The sequence below is a fragment of the Anopheles funestus genome, chromosome 3RL (assembly GCF_943734845.2).
Source record: "Anopheles funestus chromosome 3RL, idAnoFuneDA-416_04, whole genome shotgun sequence".
NCBI classification, from domain to species: domain Eukaryota; kingdom Metazoa; phylum Arthropoda; class Insecta; order Diptera; family Culicidae; genus Anopheles; species Anopheles funestus.
Window position 1 is genome coordinate 51,615,191 of NC_064599.1, and position 27,237 is coordinate 51,642,427.

General features: G+C 37.7%; 1 protein-coding gene across 1 annotated transcript in view; it reads right to left on the reverse strand.

The window, feature by feature from the left end:
- LOC125769628 (uncharacterized) overlaps window positions 1–26,781 on the reverse strand; it is a 29,134-nt gene extending 2,353 nt beyond the window's left edge. The window contains exons 1-7 of the mRNA XM_049438428.1: window positions 26,262–26,781; window positions 24,469–24,790; window positions 20,406–20,465; window positions 17,986–18,143; window positions 10,872–11,193; window positions 9,206–9,559; window positions 3,677–3,886 (exon numbers count right to left, since the gene is read on the reverse strand). Of these exons, the coding sequence (XP_049294385.1) occupies window positions 3,677–3,886; window positions 9,206–9,559; window positions 10,872–11,193; window positions 17,986–18,143; window positions 20,406–20,465; window positions 24,469–24,600 (1,236 nt within the window). The 5' untranslated portion in view covers window positions 24,601–24,790; window positions 26,262–26,781. The remainder of the gene's footprint in view (window positions 1–3,676; window positions 3,887–9,205; window positions 9,560–10,871; window positions 11,194–17,985; window positions 18,144–20,405; window positions 20,466–24,468; window positions 24,791–26,261) is intronic.
- Between the last annotated feature and the right edge of the window lie 456 nt (window positions 26,782–27,237).

Sequence of the window (27,237 nt, forward strand, 5' to 3'; positions counted from 1 at the left end):
GGACATAAACGGTGGACTTCAAGCTATTGTTAGAACGATATTTCTAAACGGAACAGTCCCATTTCTTACTCCAATTTTCCTCCAAAAAAAAGAAGATATTGTTGGGAAACAACTAGTTAGTAAACAGGGTGATCTTAAAATATTTACTACGTACTACTTAAATTGCATGAAAGTGTCGTAATTAATTACTGACTTACGTAGTTAGTAAACAACTAGTTAGCAAACAGGGTAATCTTGACATATTTACTACGTACTACTTAAATTGCATGAAAGTATCGTAATTAATTACTGACTTACGTAGAGGTGAAGTACGATCGCACTTTTGAAGTCGTCCAAAACTTCATTTATTTCGAGTCAAAGATAACCGTTGATTCAACATCAACAACACTGATGTTTAGATATGCTTACTATCAACCCATTATTCTCGTAAAATTTGTACACTTCTTTTGCTCATATACATCTCTGATACTTGAACTTTGTGCAAAACTGAAGAAACCCTTGTGGAACTAAAGAAGGACTATGAAGGATGTAATGACGAGCTCTATGAGTTGTACTATCGTACACCGAATTAGACTCGTTAGGTTCTGGTGGGCATGTCATGATATTCAAATGGCACCGAACAATCCAGCCTTTTCTTTTTAGGTCGTAGGCAAGGTAGGTATAAACTGAAGTGGAGCGATGTCGTTCATGTTTCCGCCAGAAAGGTCGGAATATTGGATTAAATAACGACGGTGATCGATACGTTACGATACGATCGGTTTAGACGACATCCGCACCTACGATCGTCAAGCGATTGTAGCGCCGGATAAGTAAGTACATAATTTTAACTATGAGAAACCATTTTGTCAGTTTTATACAGATGTAGTTTGATGCAGCCTATGCGTATAACATCTAAAATATAATAGATTGATAAATAAAATCTTCGGGATAAGGTAAAATACAAGGAGGAAATGCCTCGTGAAAATTGTTCACACATCAGCTCTAGTAGGCTGACAATACGGCTAAAAGCGGTCCTCATAAAATATAAATTAAATTCTATAAAATATCGTAAATTGGATTTTCTACTTCTTCTTCTTCTTGGCTTAACGACCTTACAGGTCACGCCGGCCATTTCTGGCTTACTAGACTTATTTTACCACGTAGCCGGATAGTCAGTGTATGCTACGGGGGGACGGTCCGGATGGGATTTGAACCCGGTCCGGCCGAGTGGACTGGCGCCGTTTATCACATGCACCACCGGGCCGCCCCCGGATTTTCTACTAAATCTATCATATTCGTAACGTATGGGCAGTCATCTGCCACAACTAATTCCTTTCCATGGAATAGAGTTCAATTGAGATCAATAATTTATTATCCACAAAAGCACTTGTTTGTTTGTTCTTGGACAAATTAAACTACTTTCCGATATATTAAAATTATTGTTGTATGTTCGACCAAAGGTAATAAACCGCCACGAATCATTTTACAAAATCCCCATTATTCTATTGATAGAATCAATTCATCATGAAACGGTTAAAATTACATTTACAAAGCTAAAACAGATTCAATGGAATTACCTTTTCCGATGATCAGTATGTTATACCAGGAACCTATTTGCGATGAAATAATCTAATTCAATACCTCATCACCAATTACTAGTTGAATTACTGATCCGCGGTTCACAAATATCATGTTAATGGTAGTACCGTTGGAACTCTGCTTCATAAACCACGTGTACGGTTGTCACAGCCCCAACAACAATGATCAGTTCAAAATTGTTGCAACATAGCATCGGTTGATTAATTTTCCACTATAACGCACCATTGTTGAGATGGTTTGAACCTTACGCAATATTTAATTGCCACTAGAATGAAATGCACGTTTCTGTTTGGCAAACTAGCGCTATCCAATGCTGCCGTTACCATTATCTCTTTATGTCGTGGCCAATGGTGCAATGGCAGTGCGTAGTGCCGCCATAAAACCCCGGAGGTCCTGGCGTAGGTTAACAGTCCGGTGGAAAATGGTTCCGTTTAATTAGCTATTAATTAGTCAGCACCCTCATGATAGGATAGGTTATGGGACGTCTTCTAGGTAACAAGCGGTCTCTGCCTATCTAACAACGTTCGGAACATACACCACGGATCGGTCATTTTGCACATTCGGTGTGGTGGGGACATACTATTATGGACTGATAATGTGCGTGTGTTGCCTATTAAATGTGGCAGATTCACGACGGCTTCCGGAAGCGCTGTTTGAGTTGAGCAGTAAAACTCAATTCACACAGGAAGTGAACGCGCCGGAATGATAAAAACATGCTTGTACACGGTGCACCATACCTGCACCATTCGATCCAAGGCATCAAGGAGAGTGCAAACGATGCAAAGTTATGCTAATTCAATTCCCTCTTCACTTTCAACCAGCAGATCACCAGGTTTGAGTTCGGCTTTACGTCATCGTTGTTCAGGGAGAGAGGAGCAAAACAACATGTCTCCTGGGACAGGGAAAAATGGGCGGCAAAAAACCCACGCTCGCCATTGAAAGTTCACCCGGACCGGCACTGACCACGAATAGCTTTGAACGACTGTTTGAATAAAATCGGGATTAAGGAAAATGATTTTCGGCTAACGCAAATTGAAAGTGGACGAGCATTGGGTGACCGCACCATTGGGTATATTCACACAATTAGAGATAATTTACGTTTAGACATACATTGATTTTGAGTGACACAACACAGACGAAACCTTGTTGGAATGCACGATTGGAAGGGTTTAGCTGATTATGAAAAAGGAAATGAAGAGAGGGATTGCATTACGCCATCGGGATAAGCTTATGCGAATAACGATTCAGATTAATGTTTTATCTCGCTGTTCGAAGCAATTAATTATTTAAAAATATGACTGAAAATATTTGTTCACGTTTAAAGTAGTCATTAATTGTTGAGCACCGAAACGATCGAGATGAGTTATACAACTAGAAAATTAATTTGAATAAACATCGATTTATCAATTTTTGTATGTAATGTCAGTTTTGAATTAGGTTTAATGCGATAGATGAACCATACTGTTTATCGTTTTTTTACTACATCTATATTAAATGCTTAATTTTTTTTCGGTATGTTCTGTTTATGAAGGCTCTGATAACCTTACAGATGGCTGAACGACAAGCTCTTAATCACAAACAAACCAACAGAGCATGCAAAATACTTGTCCAATCACGCGTACTCAACAGCCGGAGTGCAAGTACTAACGAGCATCTACTTACACACTACAGCCCGACCGTGCTTTCGTGGTTAGTGCACGAAACATCAATCCCTGTAATCAATCTCCATTGTGTAGTCTCCCATCGTTGCAACACATGGTGCAATGGTGAGCCACAGGATTTTCATCGCACCGAACCAATTTCATCGTAGGACTCTACGGTCTAATTGCACGCCAACTGGAACAGACCCGGCACGCAGAAATAGTGCGAGCGTTATGCCTTTCCTTCGCCCGCTAAACCCGCACGAGACTCAATATTAATCCTTGAGGTAAGTTAACCCCTTTACCAACCTAACCCGGTTAGGGAACGCACGACGCTCGCATAACCCACGAAAAGCCCTTAACAACGCGTCCAAACGACGGCTCGCTAGTGATTAGATGATCCGATGGGATTACAGGGCGGCTTACAGGGTTTGCCGTGACCATCCGGATAAGCTTACCTGGAAGAACGGCATCAGTGCGATGACCAGCCAGAGCAGGATGTTGGCGAGGCTCGCGGTGAAGATGTTAATCGGACAGGCCGTCATATCGTGGAACAGATGTGCCACACTCGAGACGGTGTAGCTGAGGTTTAGCACGGTGAGGCTCGCGACCGGAAGTGAGATTTTCGTGTTTAGATGGTGAAGTAACTTCCGGAACTCGCAGATCTCCTGCTTTTTTAGAAGATATTGCAAAGCCACAGTGGTTGAATCCACGAGAAATGTAAATCAAAATAGGGAAAGAGAAAAAAAAGAAACAATTTTTGAAGAAGCAGGTTACAAGTGATGTAGGTAATAAACATAGCGATTTAAGAAAAAATATTTAAAATAAAGCATTATTGTGGTTGTTAGTACCATTAAAAACTACACGTAACAGGATTTCATGATAAACTTTAACGAGATATCTGAAGGTACTGGTAAGGATTAAACTAACTTACCAATGCGGCGATAAAATAACATACAAGTAACACATATTTAGATATCATAGTTACATTTAGGTCCCTTTTTCTTTATTTTCTGCTTCAAATTTCGATGTTAGAAGAAATAGATTCTAAATAGGCCTTCAGTATTTTTCATACGGCATATGTATAAGCTTTATAAGAGATTTGAAGAATGGATTGAAGATTTTAATACACTTACAGTATCAAACGCTGCATTGTTTTTAAGTATTTCGTTAAAGTAAAAGATACAAATCATGTATCTAAAGGTAATCAAAAAAAACTTTAGTAAAACAAATCTTCTGGCTACGTGGTAAAAATGAGTCTAGTAATCCAGAAATGGCCGGCGTGACTTTAAGGGTCATTAAACCAACAAGAGAAAAAGAGAGAGTATAATAACATAGTAATACTAGCTTACCCGGCAAACCTAGCTTTGCCTTTAAACATGCGTTTTGTAATTAAACCAAACATTTTTAGTGTTCAATCTTGATTCGTGTGGTACCTATTATTCGAGAGGCGATTAGAGAATATCGTTGACTATTTAAAAATTCTTGAATTATAACCATTCTTAATCCAAAAGATATTCCCAATCAAAGCAATTTTTCTTATTTTTTTGTGGCTCTTCTTCTTTTCTGCTACTTCAGTAGACATTTCTGACTTTCCTTGACGATTGGGATTTTATATCAGGTCCTTCCGTGTAAGGCGCCGATTCCACATGTACCACCGAGCCGCAAAACACTAAATAGCATTTTTTAATTATTCACACACTTGCTTTTTACTTATTTATCACTTACTTTACGCTTTAACAAAAAAGTTGCACAAATAAATCGTCGTTCACATGACACTACTACTTTGATTGATTTATTCGTTAGAGCTTGTTTGTTTCAGTAGTGTTCAACATTATTCGTGTTGAAAAAATGGCTATGCCTACTTGATAACTCCCGTAGGAAAAACAGAAACGAACTCATAATATTGGCCAGAGGCCACCTAACGAACCGAAAAATTCTGGGCTAGTTCATGTACCGCCGAATGTACCTTGGAGGGAAAAAAATTTACATGGCCTAGTGAACAGTAATTAAACTGCGAGCAACTGCTGAGTCACTTGGCTTCTTGTACGTATCAAAATGAAGGACTTATTGCACCATGTTCAGAACCTTTCCACGATGACCAACGCATGCATTCGCTGAAAAGAAGCATCAATTGTTGATCCGATGTATGAAGTATTTTTAAACTATCACCAAAAGCATTCTGGGCTAGTTCATGGATTGCCGAATATACCTTTGAGGGAAAAAAATTATCATGAGATAGTGAACAGTAATTAAAACTTCGAGCAACTCCTGAGTCGCTTGGGCTTCTTGTATGTACGTATCAAAACGAAGGACTTATTGCACCATGTTCATGATGCGGAGGACCATCACTACACATTTTTAATTTTTACATTTTATAATTATTTCCACACTTATCTTGCTTTACTTATCACTCACTTTACATTTTATTGAATAAAATTGAACAAATAAATCCTCATGTGTACCTACTTTGATTGATTTATTCGTTAGAGCTTGTTTGTTTCAGTAGTTTTCAACATTATTCGTGTTGGAAAAGTGGCTATGCCTACTTGATAACTCCCGTAGGAAAAACAGTAAAGAACTCATAATATTGGCCAGAGGCCACCTAGCAAAACGAAAAGACGCGGTAAACCTATTCTCATACCTAACGAACGTTCAGCGAAAATTTCATACAAATCGGTTCAGCCGTTTAACACGTTGTGTGCCATGTCTATCATTTTTGATAGACAGTGAAGTTTCCTGGGGGGCCATGTCTATCATTTTTGATAGACAGTAGTCGTCATTTTCAAACTGTTATTTCTCCGCGTTGGCTGCACTTTTCTACTTACAACCTTCGGCAAATATTAAGATAAGACTTTTATGAAACTAATTACATAGTTGGTTTTCGCAAATCTTCGGTCCATCAATTTATAAAAGTATATTTTTGGGATGCCTTTTTTCGAAAAATCTTAACGTTTTGTTCATATTGCTATCTCTTATGTCGCGCCGTTTGATCGTCTGCAGTGCGAGTGAGACAAATATATGCTTGAACAACAGACGATGGAACGGCGCTTAAATAAATAAATTTTATTCAATTATGAATACTATAAACTTACAAGTTAAACAAGAAAACGATTTTATGCTGTACACATCATATAATTTACCATGTACTTTATCAAATAAACTAAATATCTTCGAGTGAGCGAATTTAAAAATTACCGTTTTTGAAAATATTTCATTTTTGTTGTTGTTTTACTGTTGCATCAAATAAACCTCCTACACCAATTAGCACAATTTATATGAATTCATCCTACCGGAAGGAGATTAATGTGTACGAGTAAATCCGTCGGTTGTAATTTTTGTTGGAATTTTCACTTACCACCCTATACTTAAACGCAACCTTCTGCCTACCCTGGGTCTAAACATACCATCAGTCCCAAACATTTGTTCAATTCTGCAACCTACACCCAAATACGGTTTAGAACGTATGAAACCATCCAAACGCAAGAATGTTTCAACGCTTCATGACGCAGCAAAGCGCCGTGCAGCCAAAGGCTCTTGTCCAGCGAAAAAGCCTACCGGACCGAACGCATAGCACGGACTAGATCTGTTGATTTATTTATTCGATAGATTATGATAGTGATTATGCGGAAAATATCTATAATTGAATGGTTGAATTAGCGCCTGGTACAACGTAACCGATGGGCATCGACTTTTATGGGCGAAACTCAAACGTATCGTTTTTCCTCTTGGTTCTTTTCCCGCCTGCGGATCTGTGTGCTAGAACCGACCAGGCGCTTCTCAAGCTAAAATGAAATTATTTCCCATTCCACAAAATTCCAGCAATGCAGAGGGATACATCGAAGGCAAGGAACTTCTCACGCTAATTACAAGCGTACCGTGGCCACGATCGGCTAGCAGACATGGACCGCTCGTTGTAATGTGAAAATGTGTAGGGGAAAATTTCGATAAATTTTCCCAATGGGCAAATTTGTCCACTGGCTGATACTGGGTGGTCATCCGGATGGGTCTGTGATGCAGCTGTGGCGCTGGTTACTGGTGCGAGGCATACTTTTCGCAACGCAAGCATTTAATTGAATTCCTGCGCAACCGACGCGAATATTTATGTCGATTATCGAGAACGCATCGTAGATTTCGGGTGCTGATTGTTTCCGGCTACAATTACACAAATCATGTATGCGCAAGGGCCGTATAACTTCTTTCCATACGCGAACTCTGATGTTCCGAGATTTTCCCAAATTGGCCAAACAAATTTATAACAAATAATTAACGAATAACTTGCCGTGTTATGAATTTATTTCTATAATAATTTTCTTTACGTCTTAAAAAGGTAGATAAATAAAGCATTTAAAGAAGCAACCAACAGCTCCTACATTAATAAACTCTCAAAAACCTTCATTTTGTTTGCCGCCTTCTTAAACGATTGCAAAGTTTGGCATAGTGTGGCAGGATAGAGTAGCTTTGCCTGCGATCGTTGTCATTCCGTAGAATATTTTTCTCAAATAAAGGACCGTGAAATGACAAACGAGAGGAATGCAAACCCATTGACCCGTAATTTATGTACGGCGGTGGCTTTACTTTAGCTCCATTAGCATTTCGATCGGTGGCGAGAAACGGTCACGGCCATCATTTTATGGCCATATTTATCCAATGCCGGTAGAAAAGTTAGCCGTAGAATATTGAACACTTGGTGGGAAAATGTTTTGGCCAGAAGGTATTTTTATGGAAATATAAAATCTTGGTCGATCTTGGTGTGGCTGTTGACCTAGATCTAGTGTAGCGTAGAGCTAAATCTGTGTATTGACCCAATGAGCGAATATTGAGTAGAAAACTAATAAATTATTCATCTGCTCTGTAGAACGTGAGCTTCCGTGGGTCAATCTCAGCCGAACAGCAGCTTTGCTGCCTGATTGTCCATATGACCTTGCATTGATATGGATTTTTCGTTAATCAATTTGTTTCTCTTCGTTGGTTTGTCTAATTGAAAAATGGTTCTATGGTGTTAAAATTGCAAATGAGAGAACTTCAAAATAATGGTTCAAATTAGTGTTTTTTTGCATACCTATAAGGAACGGCTTGGCCGTATGTTCCAAACTGGTACAGTTATTATTTCTAGATATACAATTTCTTTATTCCATTTACAAAAAGACAATTTAATATAAACATTCCATTTACTTTACACTATGGTGATAGCACAACAGATTCAAACAAATTTTATGTTGCTGTTTATCACTGCCAAAGTGAAACAAAAATGCTATATCTCCACATTCTTCTGGAGCTTCTGAAAATTCTGTTAGCCCCAGGGGATTGTTATGGCAGAACTTGGCAGAACTCCACTGTAGAACTGTGTTGTGCATCGGTTCTGCACATTCCTTCTGTTTCGAGTTGTCGTACTGTAATTGGAATACATCGATACTCGTTACAGAGAGTTTAGGTGGAATTGATTCGTATAGAGTTCAGTAGAAATTGAACCCGAAATCATGTAAAACTTGTAGTGATAAATCTTTTCAATAATACTGCTACTGAATTAGGCAAAGAGAAATCAAAGCGCAAAATTCAACCGTTAAAATAAATGCTTTTGTGTTTTGAATATAATCTTATAGGGAATTGAAGTATATTAGAAACTTAAAACGATAAACTGTAGTATGTAGCTTTAGGGTATGTAATGTGCATAGATAAAAAGGCTTTTCGTGCTACAGGTAAACAATCAACCAATAAAAAATTAAATTCAACATTAGAATCCAAGATAATATAACCAGTAATGTATAATAGTATTGTTATATGTAGATCGGTTATGTGTTAGTAGCATCAAGCAATGCTGTTTCAAAATCAATTAAAGTTATTATTTTTAAAGGGGAACAATCTTAAACTAATCTTCTTGTGATTCGTAAACAAATACAAATTAATTAAAAATAACACATAGAAGGTAAATCAATTAACAAGCCAACAATTTATGGGAAATATGTTACAACAAATGCACAACTCACCCGCATCCAGTTCAGTGGTTCGATCGTGTGCAGCAGCAGTTTTTCCTTCAGCGCTTTCAGATAACATCGCAGCATGTAACACATTAAACCATAACTCACAATCACCACCATCTGTACGAGATCATGGAAAAACAGCGTCAACGCAAGCGATGCTCTCAACATCTCGGCCGTATGGGTCCACCTTGCCAGCTTGCCGGCCCATCCGAAGGATACAAATCGCTCGAAAACGGTGATCCCGTCAACTCCCAGCAGCGTTACATAGGCGGTGGAGACGCCCAGCCAAACCAGCCCCAACCCAAAGTAGAGCCAAAGTGTCAACACCAACCGACGCGGATTGCTGCTGAGGATAAAGACCTGCGGTAAAAAAAAAGAAAACACGCACGCACACACGTACACTCGATTGATCAGAGACGATGAATTTATAATGTAAGTTCGGAATCTGGTAGCCCAACTCAATCAATTTCGGCTGTCGAACGCTAATTTCCCGTCGGTTATATGGCGATGCACGCGATGCAATACATCGTTGTCATCGTTAATGGAATTTATGTTTTTCATTTATTTCGATACACTGTGGATACAGGCGCCCACCGGACGGGAAAGAAAATGTGGCAACGAAATGTGTGCGGCCGTTTTCCCGGATGCCAGTTAATGGGTTTGCGGGAAATTGTTGAACATTGCGAAGTGATGTTTCGATGTTTGCAACACTGTAACCTTCAGGAGAAAATGGGATATTGAACATCGGTTAAATCATGCACGATGTAAGGTTACGGAAAAAAACGAATTACTTTGAAAGGTCAAATTTAGCAATTAACGGGTAAAATCTCCCGAAAATTCTCTACGGTGTGAGGAGGGTTTAAAAATTTAACGGATAAAATGCCTCAATTTCGTCGTGATTTTGGTAATTAATTTTAAATTGCAGTTGGATTAATCGGATTCAGTTAGCGTTTCGGTGAAAAAAATATGCTTTGTGTTACGTGATACGAAGCTTAAAACTTTATTTAATAAAATCAAAATATTGGTATTTGGTAAAACTTAATGATGGCAAAAAAGTCTCAATTAACGTTCATAAAAAAAACCTTTTTGGACCGCTACTCCGTACGCAGGACTGACTATCCTGATATGGGTAAATAGAGTCAAGAAAAGCAATTAATTAACATTGTAGTACCACAAAAGAAGAAAAAGAAGAAGAAGAAACACAGAAAACAAAACTATTTACAAGATATAAAGAATGTCAACAATTTCAAATGCGATTAAAAATCAGAACATTGCAGTGAAATAATAATTAAAAACTATTAAACAGCATAAATATAAAACTCAATAATCCGCAATAGAAGCCATAGAAAGGCCATTGGAATAAGAGTACGATAGGAAGCCCGACTATAAACTTTTTTAAGAAAAGACAACATTTGACGATAAACGCTTTCACATATTATTTATCGACCGATTATCGCTATTGTTTCCGATAACTTTAATTTTCTAGCCTTAATCTCACTCATTGCGGTTTATGGAATGTGTATGTCCGATTTGCATACAGATGATATTAAAAGTACCCATGTGTGATATCAAATCTGTTCCCATGCTTTCTTTGTTCTGGAGTGCAAAAGATTGTTCGATTGCTAGAGATGTTGTAACAAATGGGATAACTATTACACATTCACATACGTACCCGTTCGACGAGACTCTGTAATTGTTCGTTATCGGCGAAACGATAAATGAACACCGCCAGTAGGTAACCATTCAGATGCAACAAAGCCGGAACGAGATAGATGAAAATGGCCTCACCCGAAGCCAGTAAGCCAAAGTGTTCTAGCTCCGTGGTTGGTGTCGTATTGCTCCTTTCTTCGGTACTGTGTGGTGTATGGTTCTGGGTTGTCCAGTTGGCAAATAGTTTGATAGTTTCTAAGGCCATCGGTGAGATTGTCGTCCATCCTGGTGGTGTGGTTGAAACGGGCAAAGATTGATTCGGTTCTATGAGCCCATGATCTCGTCTGGAATCGGAAAAGTAGTACAGCATGATACCAAGTTTGTTTAAAGTTAGAGCTTTGCTTTATGCTGTTGTATGTGCATTGTTTTACTTTCGACATTGTCGACAATATAAATGAAAGCTCATAGGTCAGTAGTTCAGTATTTTTAGCACTCTCCAGCACTTCAGCATAGATCTAATGGAAAATAATATTAATTTATTTAATTACACTGCCTTACTTAGAAACTATTATGTATAGTTCGATTAAATATTTTTCGACGACTGTACGAGCATCCTTGCTAGAGATGCTCTGTCGCATTATCCTTTTCATGCATAAGCAGTTTAAGGAAAAATGTAACAGAAATTTTTATAAACGAATAAATAAATACAATAGAAACAATAATTTATGAGGAATATCAAACCAAACGATAAAAATAATGTTTACTTGCAGCTATGCGAAGCTTTAACTTTTTTACCATTTTTTATTCCATAATGTTAATACGCTGTTTGGAAAACTATTCAGAAACCAAAAACACTCCATAGTAATTGCTGGATTTGCAATGTAATTGTTGGCTATTTGAAAAGGAATAAGGCAATTCGCTTTAAGCTTACGAGCCAGCAGAGTATAGTGATCCTCTCTAACGATCAAAGCCCTTCGGTAGAATGAATTGGACCACTTGACCATTAATGTATTTGAGGACGAATTAGTAGTGATGCTCCTTCAGCAAGCAGGAGAAGCAAAATATGGCCATTTATTGAAACGTAAGCAGCAAAGGCTTTTTCCCCCGTGGGGATTTCCACGAAGGTACGAACGTTCCGGGCGAGTGAAACTGAAACCACACACACAGCACGAGCAACTCCGGTCAATGGAAATGAGTGTGGAGCGAAATGACCACCGCAAAAAAAGAAGACCAAAGAACATGAACACTGTACGATGAAAATTCTGCGATGCGTTAAAAGGAAGAAAAGAAGAACAAAAGTTTATCAGGGTGGTACGGAGGAAAAATGAGTGAAAACCGATTCCCCAAAACAACTTCCACCAGATGACATCGAATCACAACACCCGCTGTTGTGCAACATTCCAGTCCGTGGTAGTATTGAACTTTTGGAACCAGGTGGTTGGTGGTTGGACACCGGCAGGGAATATGGTGCCCGAGGAAAAAAAAGGATAACCATTCCAAAAAAGGACGATCAGACGGATCTGAGCATAGGGTGGAGTTGTTTGTGACTTTTACGACGACGACGACGACTTTTTGATGTTTCATGTTTGCAGCAAATTAAGCAACCGAGGCGCCAATTTGCACCATTTCCGAAGGGTTGGGTGACTAACCGCACAGACGGTGAAGGTGCAACGATTTGGAAATCGATGCGAAACAAGGGATAAATTTGTGATTCAACTACGATCGCATTTTACGTCAGTGTTTCCCAGGTTGTACGGACATAGACAAAATGCCTTTTGGTTATGATTAGAAACGTATTTTTTGAAAAATTTATGTAAAGTAAAGATTTTTTAAGATCATATATTTTTATTTAATTCTGAAAAGATTTCAAAAAAACGTATACTAGTTGTGGCGAATGAACAGAACGAACACAAATTAGTAAAACATTTGCTTTGTATTTTACAGATTTATTGCTAATTTCGCTAAATTTTAAAATGTGTGTTAAAATTCATTTTATAAATAAACTTTGTACAATTTCAATACGTGTCCTGAACAATTCACAATTTACTCATGGCTAGTCCGTCTCGGTCGGGCTCATCGGGGATCGATCGGACCCATTTGGACTCGACCGGACTCGACTGGCCTCAACCGGACTCGACCGGACTCGTCGGAATCAATTTTGGTTTTTAGTCGGAGTCGGAATCAATTTTTCATACGCGTAGTCGGAGTGGATCCACGATTCCACTCCGGATTACCCATCACTACTTAGAAGCCGGTTTCGATTTCATCCCGAAATCGAAAGAATGTCTCCAAAGTCCCCTCGAAATAACGGCTTCGATTTCGATTTAAAATATCATACATGTTCTAGAGACGGGATGAATGGCCAACTTATAGAAATTTATTTATGATTTATAGACACAATTTAAAAAAATGTATTCAAGTTATCAAACAAATTTACTCTATCTACCTACACGGCATAACTGAAAGGATTAGCTATACTTTTTGTTTTTTCTTGTTTTAGCTAAAACTTTTACTATTTTTTCATTGCTGGTTGAAAGCGTACGCTTTCGCACTGTCACGGTTAAGAACCACTGGTTACAGTTAGGTTGTTTTTTTGTAATATATTCTTTCATGTACATACAAATTGTGAGGACGTTAATGATGTAGCCAAAGGATCGAAAAGTTAAGTGCATAGGTCACAACAAAGTCCAGGGGAATTAAGGGCAAGCAGCGAAGATGATGAAGATGTAAATCACCGTAATATGCTAAATTAGTAGTAGAAGGAGTTATGCGAACAACGCTCCTCCCAGTTTGGTTTCGTAGCATTTCTGGTGAATTACCCAAATTTTCGCACTAAGCTACCGAAAAGAACAACGATTATTGTTCGTTTTTTTTCCCTCACGTCTAAAACATTTATCCTACTTTCAGAGCAACATTATCCTCCCAAAGCATAATGATCGTAAGATTTTCGTTTCATTTGTGGTCGCCGCCTGTTTTGGTCGTATTGTCGTTGGCCAGGGCAACTAATGCATTCCAACTCTGGTATGTTAGCTGGGTGGGGAAAGATCTGTTTTTTCAAAGTTTCTCTTGCACTTTCGTTCTTTGCTTTTGGGGTGTACGAGGTGATATTCTCACGGGGGTTCAAATGTCTGGCTGCACATCTTCCCAGTTTACCCGGTTGTATCCTTTCTGTGATTTCTGTACGAACACCATCTATTCCGCTGCATTGCTTACTCAAACAATCCGACCGTCTCGATCGTCAGTGGATGTTGATAATCGTAGAAAATAGACGAGATGATTAAAGGTTTGCCCAGGATATTTCCGGGCAATTCATTCGCAACACATAGAAAAATGGATGAAAAAGTATGCGATCTAGCCAAGGAAACCATTCGTATACGAGCAGCTGCTACTTTTTACTACTATTGAGAAATTGTTGCCAGAAACACAGATTTCGTACCCCGTAACTAGAAAAAAAAATCAAACAAGAGGAATTGTATTTTGCACATGAGACGGAATGCATTTTTTTTTTGTTCAAACTACTTGTTCAAAAAGTGTTGCAGAAAGAACATGATGTTTCTGCAAGCTATCTGTTTTGTCCATTTTTCCCTGCAGTATGAAAATAGGACACCCCATCCAAATCGGTACAATGATGCGGGAAATTGGTATCGGGAGACCTTCATGCAATTCGGTCGCAAGTTGCATCTGCTTTTTTTTTCATTTGCTGTTTGCTGCGCAATGTAATGCACCAAGCGAGGTTTTGCAAGATATGCGCGATGATGGAATTTTATGCGATGCCACCGCACCGTAATCATGGTCATTAGAGGAAATTGAGTTGAAATGGTTCATTATCTATCCGGGGCGAGTGCTGGGGTTGGTGTTCTGAGTTCTTTTTTTTCGTTCGTTGTTGTTTTTGGTTTTCAGCTGTTGTTCGCTTTGGTTCGTTTTTGTTTTTACTTCCAGTCTATCGCCCAATTGGATCACCTAACCCTGCACCAGAGAACCACATGGTGGTGGACAGAAAATTGTAATCCAACCACCGTTGGAGACAAGTGGCCTGGGTGGGAAAAAGGTTTTGGTTTATGTGTTCTCCTCACATCACACACCACGCTGTGCCCGTTTGCTAGCTAGCAATGTTGCACTGAAAAATTGCACTTTCCCGTGTCGTGTGGCATGCGAGAAGTGCAAACATTAATCACACACACCAAAAAATTCCCATTCCGTGCGCTTTTGTGTAGCGGAGGCCAATCCAACAAGGCACTGCTTCGGGTGTTTTATGCGCTTCTGGGGCAGCGTGTACGGTGCCACCCTGATGGGTGCTTACGGGTGAGTTTATGTTTTTGTAATTCACAAATCCAGCAGACATGCGATGGCTTGGTAACCATCGATGTCCGGGTGTTGGTACATGGTTGGCGCATGGCGCTGTGCATATCGGACACTAAATAAGCCGAAAAATGTAAAATTGTGCGGTTCGGACGTGTACTGATCGGTGGTTACGGGGAAAGTCATTACGGAGCATCATCATCTTAAAGCAAGGAACGAAGGCGTTTAAACGGGTACTAGCTTACGCCGGAAGTATGAGATAAACATCAAGCAGCATTAGGCTGATTAGTGTGGGAGGGAAGCATTTTCAGCATATCTTATTTAATGCTGAGGTTTGCTTAATTAACTCCCACTGAGGATGTCGAGCGAGAGCCCTTGAATATTTTGTTGTTATATTTACTCAAACACTAATTAATAGTTTAAGTGATTATCGCCATTTGAGAAATGTACCATGTAATTTATATGAGTTTACAATAAAGCAACCGTAAAGTTTGATATAGTCAAATTTAAAATTCCTGTCCAAACGCTAAATAGAATATATAGCTAATAGTAGATATAGCTATTAATACACATGTATTACAAAGAAAAGATCTTCACAAAACACTCTAAAGTTATAGACAAGCCTTTCATGTAAATAACATTAAATCAGTATGCTTATCCGTACATAAATTATATCCTCACTAAAAAAGAAATAATTAAAACGATTTGCATTGGTTAGATAATAAAAAAATATAAGAAATAAGTGGAAATGTAAGAAATAAGTGATATATGATTGGAACAAAATGTGGCAAAGTGAGCATCTGATATGCAATGCTCAAGTACTCAAGCAGAGGAGTCTAAACTATTTCTATTTAGTTCACAAGAAAGCCACCACGTGGGTTTATTTAAATCAGGTGAACGTTAACGTGTTTTAGTGATTTTATTTCTTTGCAAATCAAAACCGAAAACATGAAAAGTTACAAAACAAAAAAAGATACAATGCATTACATTGCTAACACTGTGACAGGCGAATTATGGAGAGTATACTAATTGAAATACTAATACTACTATTTACTAATTGAATTTAAAGTAAGAAAAAAAATTAGAATATGTTTTTTTTGCGAAATTGTTTTTTAAAATTTTGTATAGTCTCATAAATGATATATATTTTTTTAAATATTGTTATGAAATATACTTTTATTGGTTAATTAACTACAAACACTCTTCTTTAATAAAGTATGGAAATTTTGATACACGAGAGCATAAAATGCGCAGCCTCCGTGTGTATTCCGCCATTTCCTTTGGTTAATTAGATGTTTTTATTGTTTTTAATAAACCGTTAGTATAGAAAAAGAATAAATTTACTATGCCTGATTTTAACTTGAGCTGAATACTAATTTCATTCTGAAATTCAAATAACGCAGCATGATGCAAATTTTTGGGACAAACAGAATTAATTAGTTGGATGTTATGCTATGTATAATGGTAAATTTTTTTTGCAGTTAAGGTAACGTACAATTATAAGCATATTTTAATAATAAAATCAAGCAAACACATATATACACACATTACTTTTATGGCTGGCTTTTGACGATAGTACACAGCATGCTCATCTTTCCTAAACAATTTACATCATATGCGCCACGGTTTATAAATATTTATATTCCTAATGTTGAAATGTAAAAGACCTTCGGCACTTACATGGAATATTCAAATTAGGCCATATACTCTACCTGGACTGGGCACGAATTTATCTAAATCACGCTTCGTAATAAAACCTTTTTTAAAGCTTCGCCACATGCATTCATATTCAATTAAATGTCTTTTAAGTAATGATGGGAGTCACTCATAAAAAGCAAATCGAATAGGAAAAACAGCTTTCACCAATAGAAAATAACACTAACGCGTAGCCTAAATTGATGCGAATGCGTATTTTTATCAGCAAATGCAACCATGGTTACCGTTGTGGCGAAGAGAAATAATGGGTTTTTATGGCAACGCTTTGGCGCTTATACGCTGTGATCTTTACCCTTTACTCGTAGCACCAGCGTCGGGTGAGCTGTGGTCTAACCCTCTTGCTTTCAACCTTTTTCGCAATTCGCAAGATTCGCAATGGACCTTCCATTTTTTGTACCTCGATGTCCTTCCTAGAAAGGTGGAAAAAAGTGCTCTTTCACTGACAAGACCCTATTTCGTTTGCATTGTTCAGGCACGTGTCGTAGATGGCGGCCGAATGTACTTTCATGGTGGAGCTTGGATCATGACTTGTTTTTACCGCAGGTGGTCAATGTGTTTCAACGTTTGTTACATCGCAACCGGTGTGTATGCACGCATTCCACTTGAAGCGAATGGGATTTCTATCCTTCGTGGCGGTTCTTCTCATTCCCGAAGCCGACTGTACACAAGCACGTGGTGTGAACATCGAATGAAGTGCGTTGTCATTGGTATACATTGGTTTGTTTTCTTCTATTTTCCCGCTAGCTACGACAATGTTGGTGGGTGATGGAGTTTTCTGTCCTGATAACGGACACTCAACCGGCTACAATGTTATCTCACCTTCATCTGTGCAATGTGTCAATGAATGGTTAATGATGTGTTTGACGGGTTTCCGATGAATCTTCACAACACAATGCAGCCATTAGTGAAACAATACTACCAATTGATGGTATTGATCGATTAATGCATGTCAATGTTTAGTAAAGTTGTCTAATTATAGATCTTTATTTCTTGCATCACGCTATTGGGCTAATGATTTTCCGTGCTTTGCTTAAATTGTGCTTAATTTTATTATAAATGACACACAGTACTACTATAACTTAGCAAACTACTGCATAAATCTGGGTATACTTTCCAATTACCTGAAGCCACACATGAACTGTAACGCGTAACCAATGAAAAGAAGCAGTAACACCAGAATAGTTTGTAGATGTCCCACCCAACGGCCAAGCATTTCCACATCACTGGAACTGGGTCGAAGTCCTGCCATAGCTAGTATGAGAACGTAGGGCCGAAGGAACTAGGATTTTGGAAAAAAGATGGGAAAAAACGTTGCAATAAGATTAAAACAAGATTTTTTTTACACATTCATAGAATCATTTTTTGTATTTAGTATCAATTAACGGATTATTAATAAAGATTAAATTAAATTAATTTGGTAAGTAAGCTTGTTTAATTTCTCGAAGCATGGCAATAGAAATTAGACAATAGATAAATTAGGCTTGTAAGAACTTTTCCCGTGGAAAGTTACAATCCACTATTTTGCTTATGAATATTATCTTTGAATGAAATATATACGATATCGAATGTCAAATGTAGGAATTGCGAAATTTAATACACTAAGTAAATAAAGAACGATCTTTCTTCGATCTTAAATAAAGAACGAACGTCTTCTACAATTTTCTAAGCTTTATTAAAAAAAAAGAACAAAAAAACAAAAAACAAAATATATAAAATATTTTGCTTGAACTTTCTTCATGTTGGTGCACTCATATAATCTCAAACTTTAAAGTATGTAAAGACATACTGACTCCTCTTTAGATGTTTATTCATGTTTATTCAAATTTTATGTGTAATTATATGTATGTGTTTGTACAAAATTAGATTCAGAGGGCGGGTAAAATGTACCTTTTTTGTCGTTACACACATGATCAGTTATAATGTGATAATATTTTAATTTACTTCCTTTTTTAAAGTGCAATTGTAAAACCAACGAAGCGCCTCAGGTATAGTGAGTAATTCAATTATTCATTAATATCATTCCATTAAAATCCATTTTCCAGTATAGCCAAGTACACATAAGTATTATCTATGTAATTTATATACCTTTTATAACTCTCATTACTGGTAAGTGAAGGTGTACTTAAGGCATTAGAGCTTTTAAAGAAGTATTATTCTTTTCATGGACGAAACATGGTTAGCTGGAGATAGTTCACGAGTGTACGAGTTCAACGTAAAGTTTGCTTCATTTAAAGAGCATTTGTGTTTCAAGATGCATAAGCACTAACGATGTTGTTTTGACGTCGAGTAAGATTTATCAACGAAGTTGTTCGTTCTGGCAAACGATGCACTTCCCCTTTTTTTGTTCCATCGTAACTACAACGGAATGCAAGCGTAAGATTATGTTTTCTCTGAATAAATGCAATGGTGGTACCTTCAGGTTGATATAAACCTTCCCACGACAAGGGTTATTATTTCTTCTTCATCTGATGGACTTGACTGATGTGAACGGAAAAGGAAATTTCGTTTAGGGAAGATTCCAAGGAATCAAGGTTGTACTTCAAAGGATGATAGTCAACCGTAGTACAATTGTATTGTGTAACAATCAAATAAACCTTTCAATGGATACTTTCAATAAATAAAGCTGCTTCAGTGAAATGGACACACTCAATGTTGTTGAGTACTATTTATGCTATTTCTACCTTTTGTCTGTTAGGTTATTATTTTTACCTTTAAAAGCGGTATAAATTAAGAAAAAATCAATTTAAGTGTATCAATGCTAATTCAAATCTCAGAGTGATCGGGACGATTCGCGCAATTGATGTAAAAATTAGTTTTTAACAATCCGCTGAGATTTTAAATAGTATTATAGTTTTTCACTATTCCACCTCTTGCTATAAAGATCAAGTTGTTTAGTGAGTTTCTGCCCTCACGTCACCGCCAAAACCTTTGGATATTAAAAGTTTGTTACCAACTAACGCAAATCGTGCGACTTTGTGGTTTGTATTTGCGGTGGTAATTCATTGGGAACACGGTTGGTAAAGTGTACTGTCGGGAAGGTTTAACAACGAATTGTAATAAGTCGTGCACTTTCTAAGGTGACAAGCTACACAACAGTCAAGGGACTTAGCATTCTTGGGAAGAACGCAAGAAGACTTCTTCACACTAAGCAAGTTGAGACGACATCTTTTTTACTCTTTGGCGAGCTTTACTTGCTGCTCATTTACTATGGGAGGAGCTTTTTTGTTATTACAAAGTTTTACTTGTAGCGTGGTTTGTTTGGTTAAGTTGGATCGGTGAACGACTAGGTATGATGGATGGCTTTAAAGTAAGTAGTGGAACGTGTTGAGATTTTATGGTGCATTACCATAAGCGTTATTTTGTTGTGGTTGTTTCTCTTCCTTTGTTCATTCTGTAGTTTCATTCCTTGCACAATCATGATAACGTAAAAAATGTACCATGTACCAACAGGAAGTAATTTATATTTTATATTGAGCAAAATATTTTCAATTGAATTAAATTTATTTTTAAAGGTAATCGTGTTAACCTATTCTATTCATACCTTACGTTTGCAGAAACGCAGTGTAACGGAAGTTGGCTCAGCTTCAGTGATTTCATCAATCTGGAAAATAACAAAAAAAATGATAGTTTAACAAACAAGTGCAGTAAAAATATATAATATAACCATTTCAATACATCCCTTACTCTTGTTCGTATATTTGTTTTATATCTAAAACTTTTATTTTCAATTGTCTCATAGATTTTCAAATTAAATAAACCCTCACTAAAGCCTCATCCGCATTATTCGATATCTCATTCTTACAACTACCACGCCGTGTTCCCGTGTTGGAACACTTGTGCCAACGCATTTGAATAACATCCACGCATTCTCTTCCGTCATGTACCAGTACCACCTTCACTGAAGCTCTGCGAGATCACCGCATTTTGTGGGCGAAAAATGCTTTCCCTGCTTGGCCTAGACTGTTTCATGTTCGAATAGCATTTTACAAAGAATTTTACATCCATCGGGGAACGGTGTTCGTAAGTGACTTTTAGCTCTCAAAGGAACAAAAACTTGGCGAGCGACCAACGTCCAGAAATGCTTTGTCGGTAAGCTTTGTGGATGTACGGTCGGTGAACAGCAGAAATCAATTTATATTTAAATTGGAGCCATCCTGTATGTACCGGAGGAGACCATGCATTGAAAGTGGCAAACGGTGTTTAAGTGATGAAATATCTCACATGGTATTTTGGCAAGAATTCTTTGTTCGAAATGCTTTTTACGACGTGTAGTTATATGCAAATAAAACAAAGGCAAATTGTAAGCTAGTTATTAGGAAGTGTAAATACTCGTGTAAATGTGTAACAAGAAGTAGTACTATCAAGTTTTCTATAAATGATGAAGGATATTGGAAACAGTTTTGTTCTATTGCATAGTTTTAGAATTCACAATTTAGAAATCTTAAATGAATTTAAAAAAATGCTTTTTTAAAAATAATGTTCAATGTCGTAGGGTCAACACGGTATAAATCTTTCTTTTAGTTCTATCATTAATAACATTTTATTTGCCATTTTATTTACATTTTGCCGACCAAAAACAGCGAATGATTGCGGTGTTTCTGAACTAAAAACTAATCGTGATCATCTTAGCGATCTACTTTTTGTAAATACTTCGAGCGTATGACAATAACTCTCCTGAGAATTAGATGGATGACGATGTGCAAGAGCAAGTTTTAAGGCAATTTTCTAATTCATCTAATGAAGAAACCACTCGTACCACCAGGCACCTTCACAACCTCATTGATCGTAACCGTTGGAACGAAGACAGAAAAGTAAACAACTATACCCATTTTTCCATCCGCGAAAATGAATTCTCATCCCATGCCTTATCGATGCATGATCAAATGTCAAACCACCGACAAATGTCACCGGTGGTCAGCATCCGATGTCCATCATGTTAACGGTTTTGCTAGTGGGGAAATAAAAACCCTTTTCAGCGTTGGGGCTGTAAACCAGTAGGAGACAGTTTCGTCTCGGGCGGGAATATTACCCAAAAAAAGGGTGTGAAATGAATGCACCGAAAAACGAATAAATGCATCGAGAAGACACTTTTCACTGCAAATCCCATAAATCAATGCCAGTCTGCCAGAGGCCTCTTGCCACTTACCGGGGGCGTGAGTAATGCAAAAAAAATGGTAAATCGAATGATCGATGGATGGTGAATTGGATGGTGTTTCGTCGCCCGTTGCACGACGGTATGTTGCTTTTTGCATTTATGTTTTATTTTATTTTTTAAAAGATTCGAATGTCAACCAGATTCTGTATCGAGAGTGATTGGAAATGGTGGTGAGATATCCAGCTTAAGGGTTTTTTTTGTTGCTGTTGCTACTTTAAGCTTCGGCAACGATGGTGATCTATGGTATTGTTGCGATTCGTAAATGGATGCATAATGAAATTGGATGCTTATCCATAAGGGAGTAATGTTGCGCGGATAGTGTTGAAATTTTGTGATGCACCATTAAGATAACAAATGAAGAATTTTTGTTGTATGAAATTTTGAACATTACGCATGATTTATAGGCATATATAGTTTTAATTTGTTCGTAGAAAAACCGCGTTTTGAGGATACAACACCATATCAAAATCATTCATAAAGAACTCAGAACACAAGATCACGCAGAATCAGTGCACGTAGAATTCAGAACTCAAGCTTACTCTCACCGTACAGATTCTGATAGTTTGCATTAGCTTGAAGTCACTCCTGCAGCATAGCGTCGCCGCCTCATTAGACCACAAAGCCTATCAGTATATGAAGGATGCAGATAACTGGATGGAAGCATGTCATTGCAATGTTGATGTAAAAATATGGGTGTCTTGCGGATACAGTATGCTTATGAGGGGCATCTCGTGATATGAAGTTAAAATCCTTTTTTATAAGGCATGCTAACCGTTGGGATGGATTAACCCATCAATTGTCTATTTTGTTTTGTATCTTAGAAGAAAGGTCTGCATTCCACGATCACGAGAAAAAAAGAGAATTAAAATTCTGCGCTGTCTCTGTCAAACGTGATGTTTTGTGTACTTTTAATAATACTACCCTGAATAACTGAATAATAACTGAAATGTAAATAAAAAAACAAATAATTTAGATTCCGGCAGAGTACGTACAAAACGAGATCAAACTTTCAACATAATTCATTCCTCTCTAGATTCATTTTTCCACACAAAGCTTGATTACACATAAAGCTCTATTATTTTAACTGCAAAGAAATGATCTCTCTAAGCGAAGGGACACAACTTTATCAACCTGCGCCTTTCTGCTCCTCATTTTAATACAATCAATGTTTCTGGTCGGTGTATGTTCGTTTAGTGGATTAGTTTGAGCGGGTGCATTTATGGTGATACTGCTCTTGGCAAACTGCTCCTCAACCTAGCAAACCAAGAAGGTTCGCAGTGTCAACGATGATATTGTGATGAAATTTCAACAGCAACAACCGAAGAAGTTTCGAACACGGACGAAGTGCAGATAGAGTAGTGCATTATGCTGATTTGATGAAGCCTAGAAGTTGTTCGATAGTTATGCAAAAATGTTTTGCTATTTGGTAACAAACGCCATCAGAGGCGTAGTACTTTTGTAAAAAAAACCAAAAACAAAATTGTCAATAAGAAAACAGTAAGCGAAATAGTTTTCGGCTTGTTTACAGTTAAACAACTTTTACCTGTAAAATTACCAAATAATCATTATTATAAAAAATACACTGTATAAAAAAGTAAACTAAACAGCAAAAGGTATCTGCACGATACTTGTTCGAAGGTCCCATCATGTGCGTAAAAAAAAACATATTCACATTCCGTTCTGTTGGGTTCATTAGGTGCGTTTTGCACGAATCCCTTCTTTTTTTTGTCACAGGTGAGAGTGCTGGCCTTGCCGTCGTTGGTTGAGGTTGAGAGGATTAGAGTTTTGTTTTTCGCTTGCTCCATATAAACAGATTGCTTTTGCATACCCTTTTTTGCTTTGGGGCAGAATGGAACCAGAACGGCTTACTCTAATCTCTCGCATTCCTTCGCCAGCTGATGCGATGACACTCAAGCCCTTTCGAGCACGGTCCCATTTATCCTTTCATCGTCTTTCCACCTGGTTGAGCAGCTGCAAAGAGTCTGTTTTAAAATTGATTCAGAAAATGGTCTCTTCCTTGTTTGCCTACGGATTGGATCAGCCTGGCAAACGGCAAAAGCGGTAGCTGCGAAGTTTGTCCAGGATGTACTAAGCGTACTACATTGTTCTTAAGTTTGGCGAAGAAAACAAAACCAGTGCTGAACGGGATAGTGATGGTGCATTCTTAAGCCATCTTCCCTTCCCCAGGGGCAGCGTCCGATTCACTTGCATTAGTCGAGAAATGCTGACACATGGTTTGCGTTTCATCACTTTGATCTCCCGGGAGCACACGGGAAGTCGTTCGGTTCGTTCACTTTCTTGATGGACCCGCCAAGCGTTTGCTGTTTTTCTTCGCACGGTACGACGATGCACCTGACAGCGAATGGTTTCAGTCTTCCACATCACCACCACCACCAACTCTCTTGGTACATAGTATATTGGAGAAAGAGTAACTGAAACATGCACTTACGATCACATTCTCCTCTATGCACTCCATGTCGCTGCTGTGCGATGCGTCCGGCACGTGTGTCAGCACGTTGGAACTGGTGGAAAGCGACGAGGACGAAATCGCTGTTGCACCAACCGCCGACGACTGATCCATTTTTGATGAGTTCTGAAAACTCTAAACTCCACTGTGAACCACTTTCTCGGCTGATGGTGATGAGCTGAATTCGATTATGCACCCGCTCCTGTGTTCTGTTGGTTGCGTTTGAGTGTTGTTCTTTGGTTGGTGGTTCTCAAACTTTCGAACTCGGTGGTTTCGTTATGCCTTCGACGAGCAAACGGTTGATCTGTAGAAACAAAATTTGAGCAAAGAAAAACATATTATAATAAAATCACAAGGAAAAAACAAATGATTCACCTTCTTATGATGGGAAAACCATCTAATGAAGTGATTTAAAACGTTCGTAGTTGAGAAGAGTGGATGAGAATATATTGAAAATATGAATACTTGTGTGTAAGCAGTTGTAAGTGAGTGGATTGTCAAAAAATCGTTTCAAAGGAAAAACCTAGGGCTGGTGCGATCTAGTGCTGAAAGTTGTGGTATTGTTGTAATTTAATGTGAATATTCTTTAGCGTGTGTTCTACAAATGAAATCTTGAAGCGAAATCTACTCATCTGCAAAAGGTCTTAAGGTGTTTTATGGTTGCAATTGTATTTCCGCTCTTTACCTAGTTGATATGGTTGAATGAGCGGTTGTTTTTTGAGGGTACTATCTATATATTTTGATAGTTGAATACTTCTTTGTAGTTTGTCTTCTTTTGTAGCTATCCTAATGTGTATGGACACAATTTGACAACGCTATCAGTTAATCTGCAACAGTCATGGCGAAACCAGTCAGCCAATTCCTTTAGCTAAAAAAGCAGTTTAGTTAAAACGACAAGCGTCACATCGGAGTTAGCTTTGTGTCCGCCAGATAAAATTAATTTGAGATTTATAAAACATTTTCTTATGTAAAGGAAGGCCAGATAATAAAACAGTACCTTTGTTATGGCCGCGAGAAAACAGTTAGAAATAACTAAAGAGTTCACTTCGTTTCCCTGCAGATAGAACCAATCGGTCAGGTATTTTTTTATTTTATTTTATAGAGGCTTTGGACTTATTGGTTGACATTCGCCTCAGTTATGAGAAAGGGTCAAACGAGGCCAATAAGCAGCAGGAGATTGCTAGACGAAGCGACTGCGAGGTTCTAATGGAAACTTTCTTTCCGATTGATTAAATATAAAGTAGTATTTTAATAAAGATCGCCGATTCTCTTAAAGATACTCTGAGTGAAGAATTCAACAATTCCGAAGCAAAAAGCGGAGTGAAAATTATTCACATAATTCAAGGAAATGCTTAAGCAAATGGTGACATTTTTTTAAGTAGAATTTGCGAATGTTCTGGTCAGCCGCAGGATGTGAACTGATTTTTCTCGAAGGCTTATTAAACGTAAGATTCAAGCAAAGTTGTTTTCATTTAATAATATTCATTGGATCATTCGTCCACACGGCTGGACCAGGTTCAAATCCCATCCGGACCGTCCCCCCGTAGCATGGACTCTGTCTATCCTGCTACGTGGTAAAATAAGTCTTGATACGGCTAGGCCGTTCTAACCGAGCAAAAAAAAAATTGATCCTTTTTTACATTAGCATACATTATTGATGTGGGATGAAAAATCCTATATCAGGCTATAAGGTTATAAAATTTATTTCTGAAGGCTACTCAAAATTAAAAATTACGGTGCAAATTCATTTGAATCCGGGTACTTGCTCATCTTACCTTAGTATGACTCTTCTTATCATCAGTACAGGTGAGATAGAAGATGACACGTAGAATTTGTTTTTATTACATTTAATCAACAATCAACAGAGTTCGTAAATTTCACAAACACAACTTAAACATGATTGTATACTTTTCACAAGGTTTGGAAATGGATTTATACAATATATGCACTTCTAAAAACTCTTTAAAAACAACACAAATGGCTTAAAAATTGGGACGAATTGTAAATAACACACATTCACATTGTGTCAGCGTTGTTTTTTAATCACTTCAGATCCATGTGAGTGATAACGATTTGCTCTAAAAAATCTATTACCATGCACTTTTTACGATTATAAACACCTCATAACACTGTATACATTTTGCAAATACTTCTCGCAACATAATTTTACCGATCAAAAACGCACTAACAAAAGATCAGTCTTTCGCTGTACCCAACAACACACTGAACCATTTGCATGCAAGTAGGTTATTAGAAGATCACTCATACAGCAGTACAAAACACACAGAGAAGTTACTGATGGTGATTTAAAAGAATGTTGCAGTGTAAAAGGCAGAATTAAATTGGCAAAATAATCAGCGTTGGTGTTGTCGCCCTTCTTATCGGTTCTATTTTGACTGTTTGGGTACGGCTCAGGCGAAATGTGAAAGGTAAATAAATTGATGGCCCAAGTTCGTGCAGTATGATAGAGCGAGATGGATGAAATGAGGCTGTTTAAAACAAAAACATTCGGCTGGAAGCGTGATCGGTAACACTAATGATACCGTTTGGTAACTTTGCACATACAATACTTATTATATTATACAATATAAGTAAACCTAGTTCACTTTTAATATATTTACTAATATTAAAAAAAAATATGATTTTAGTTTCGCATTTTTGTCTCTTTTTAGTTCATTCCTTTGTTACATTCAATTATATTCCAACAGTAAAGCAATCCAAAACCTTTTTAACTCTTTTTCTATTATGCTC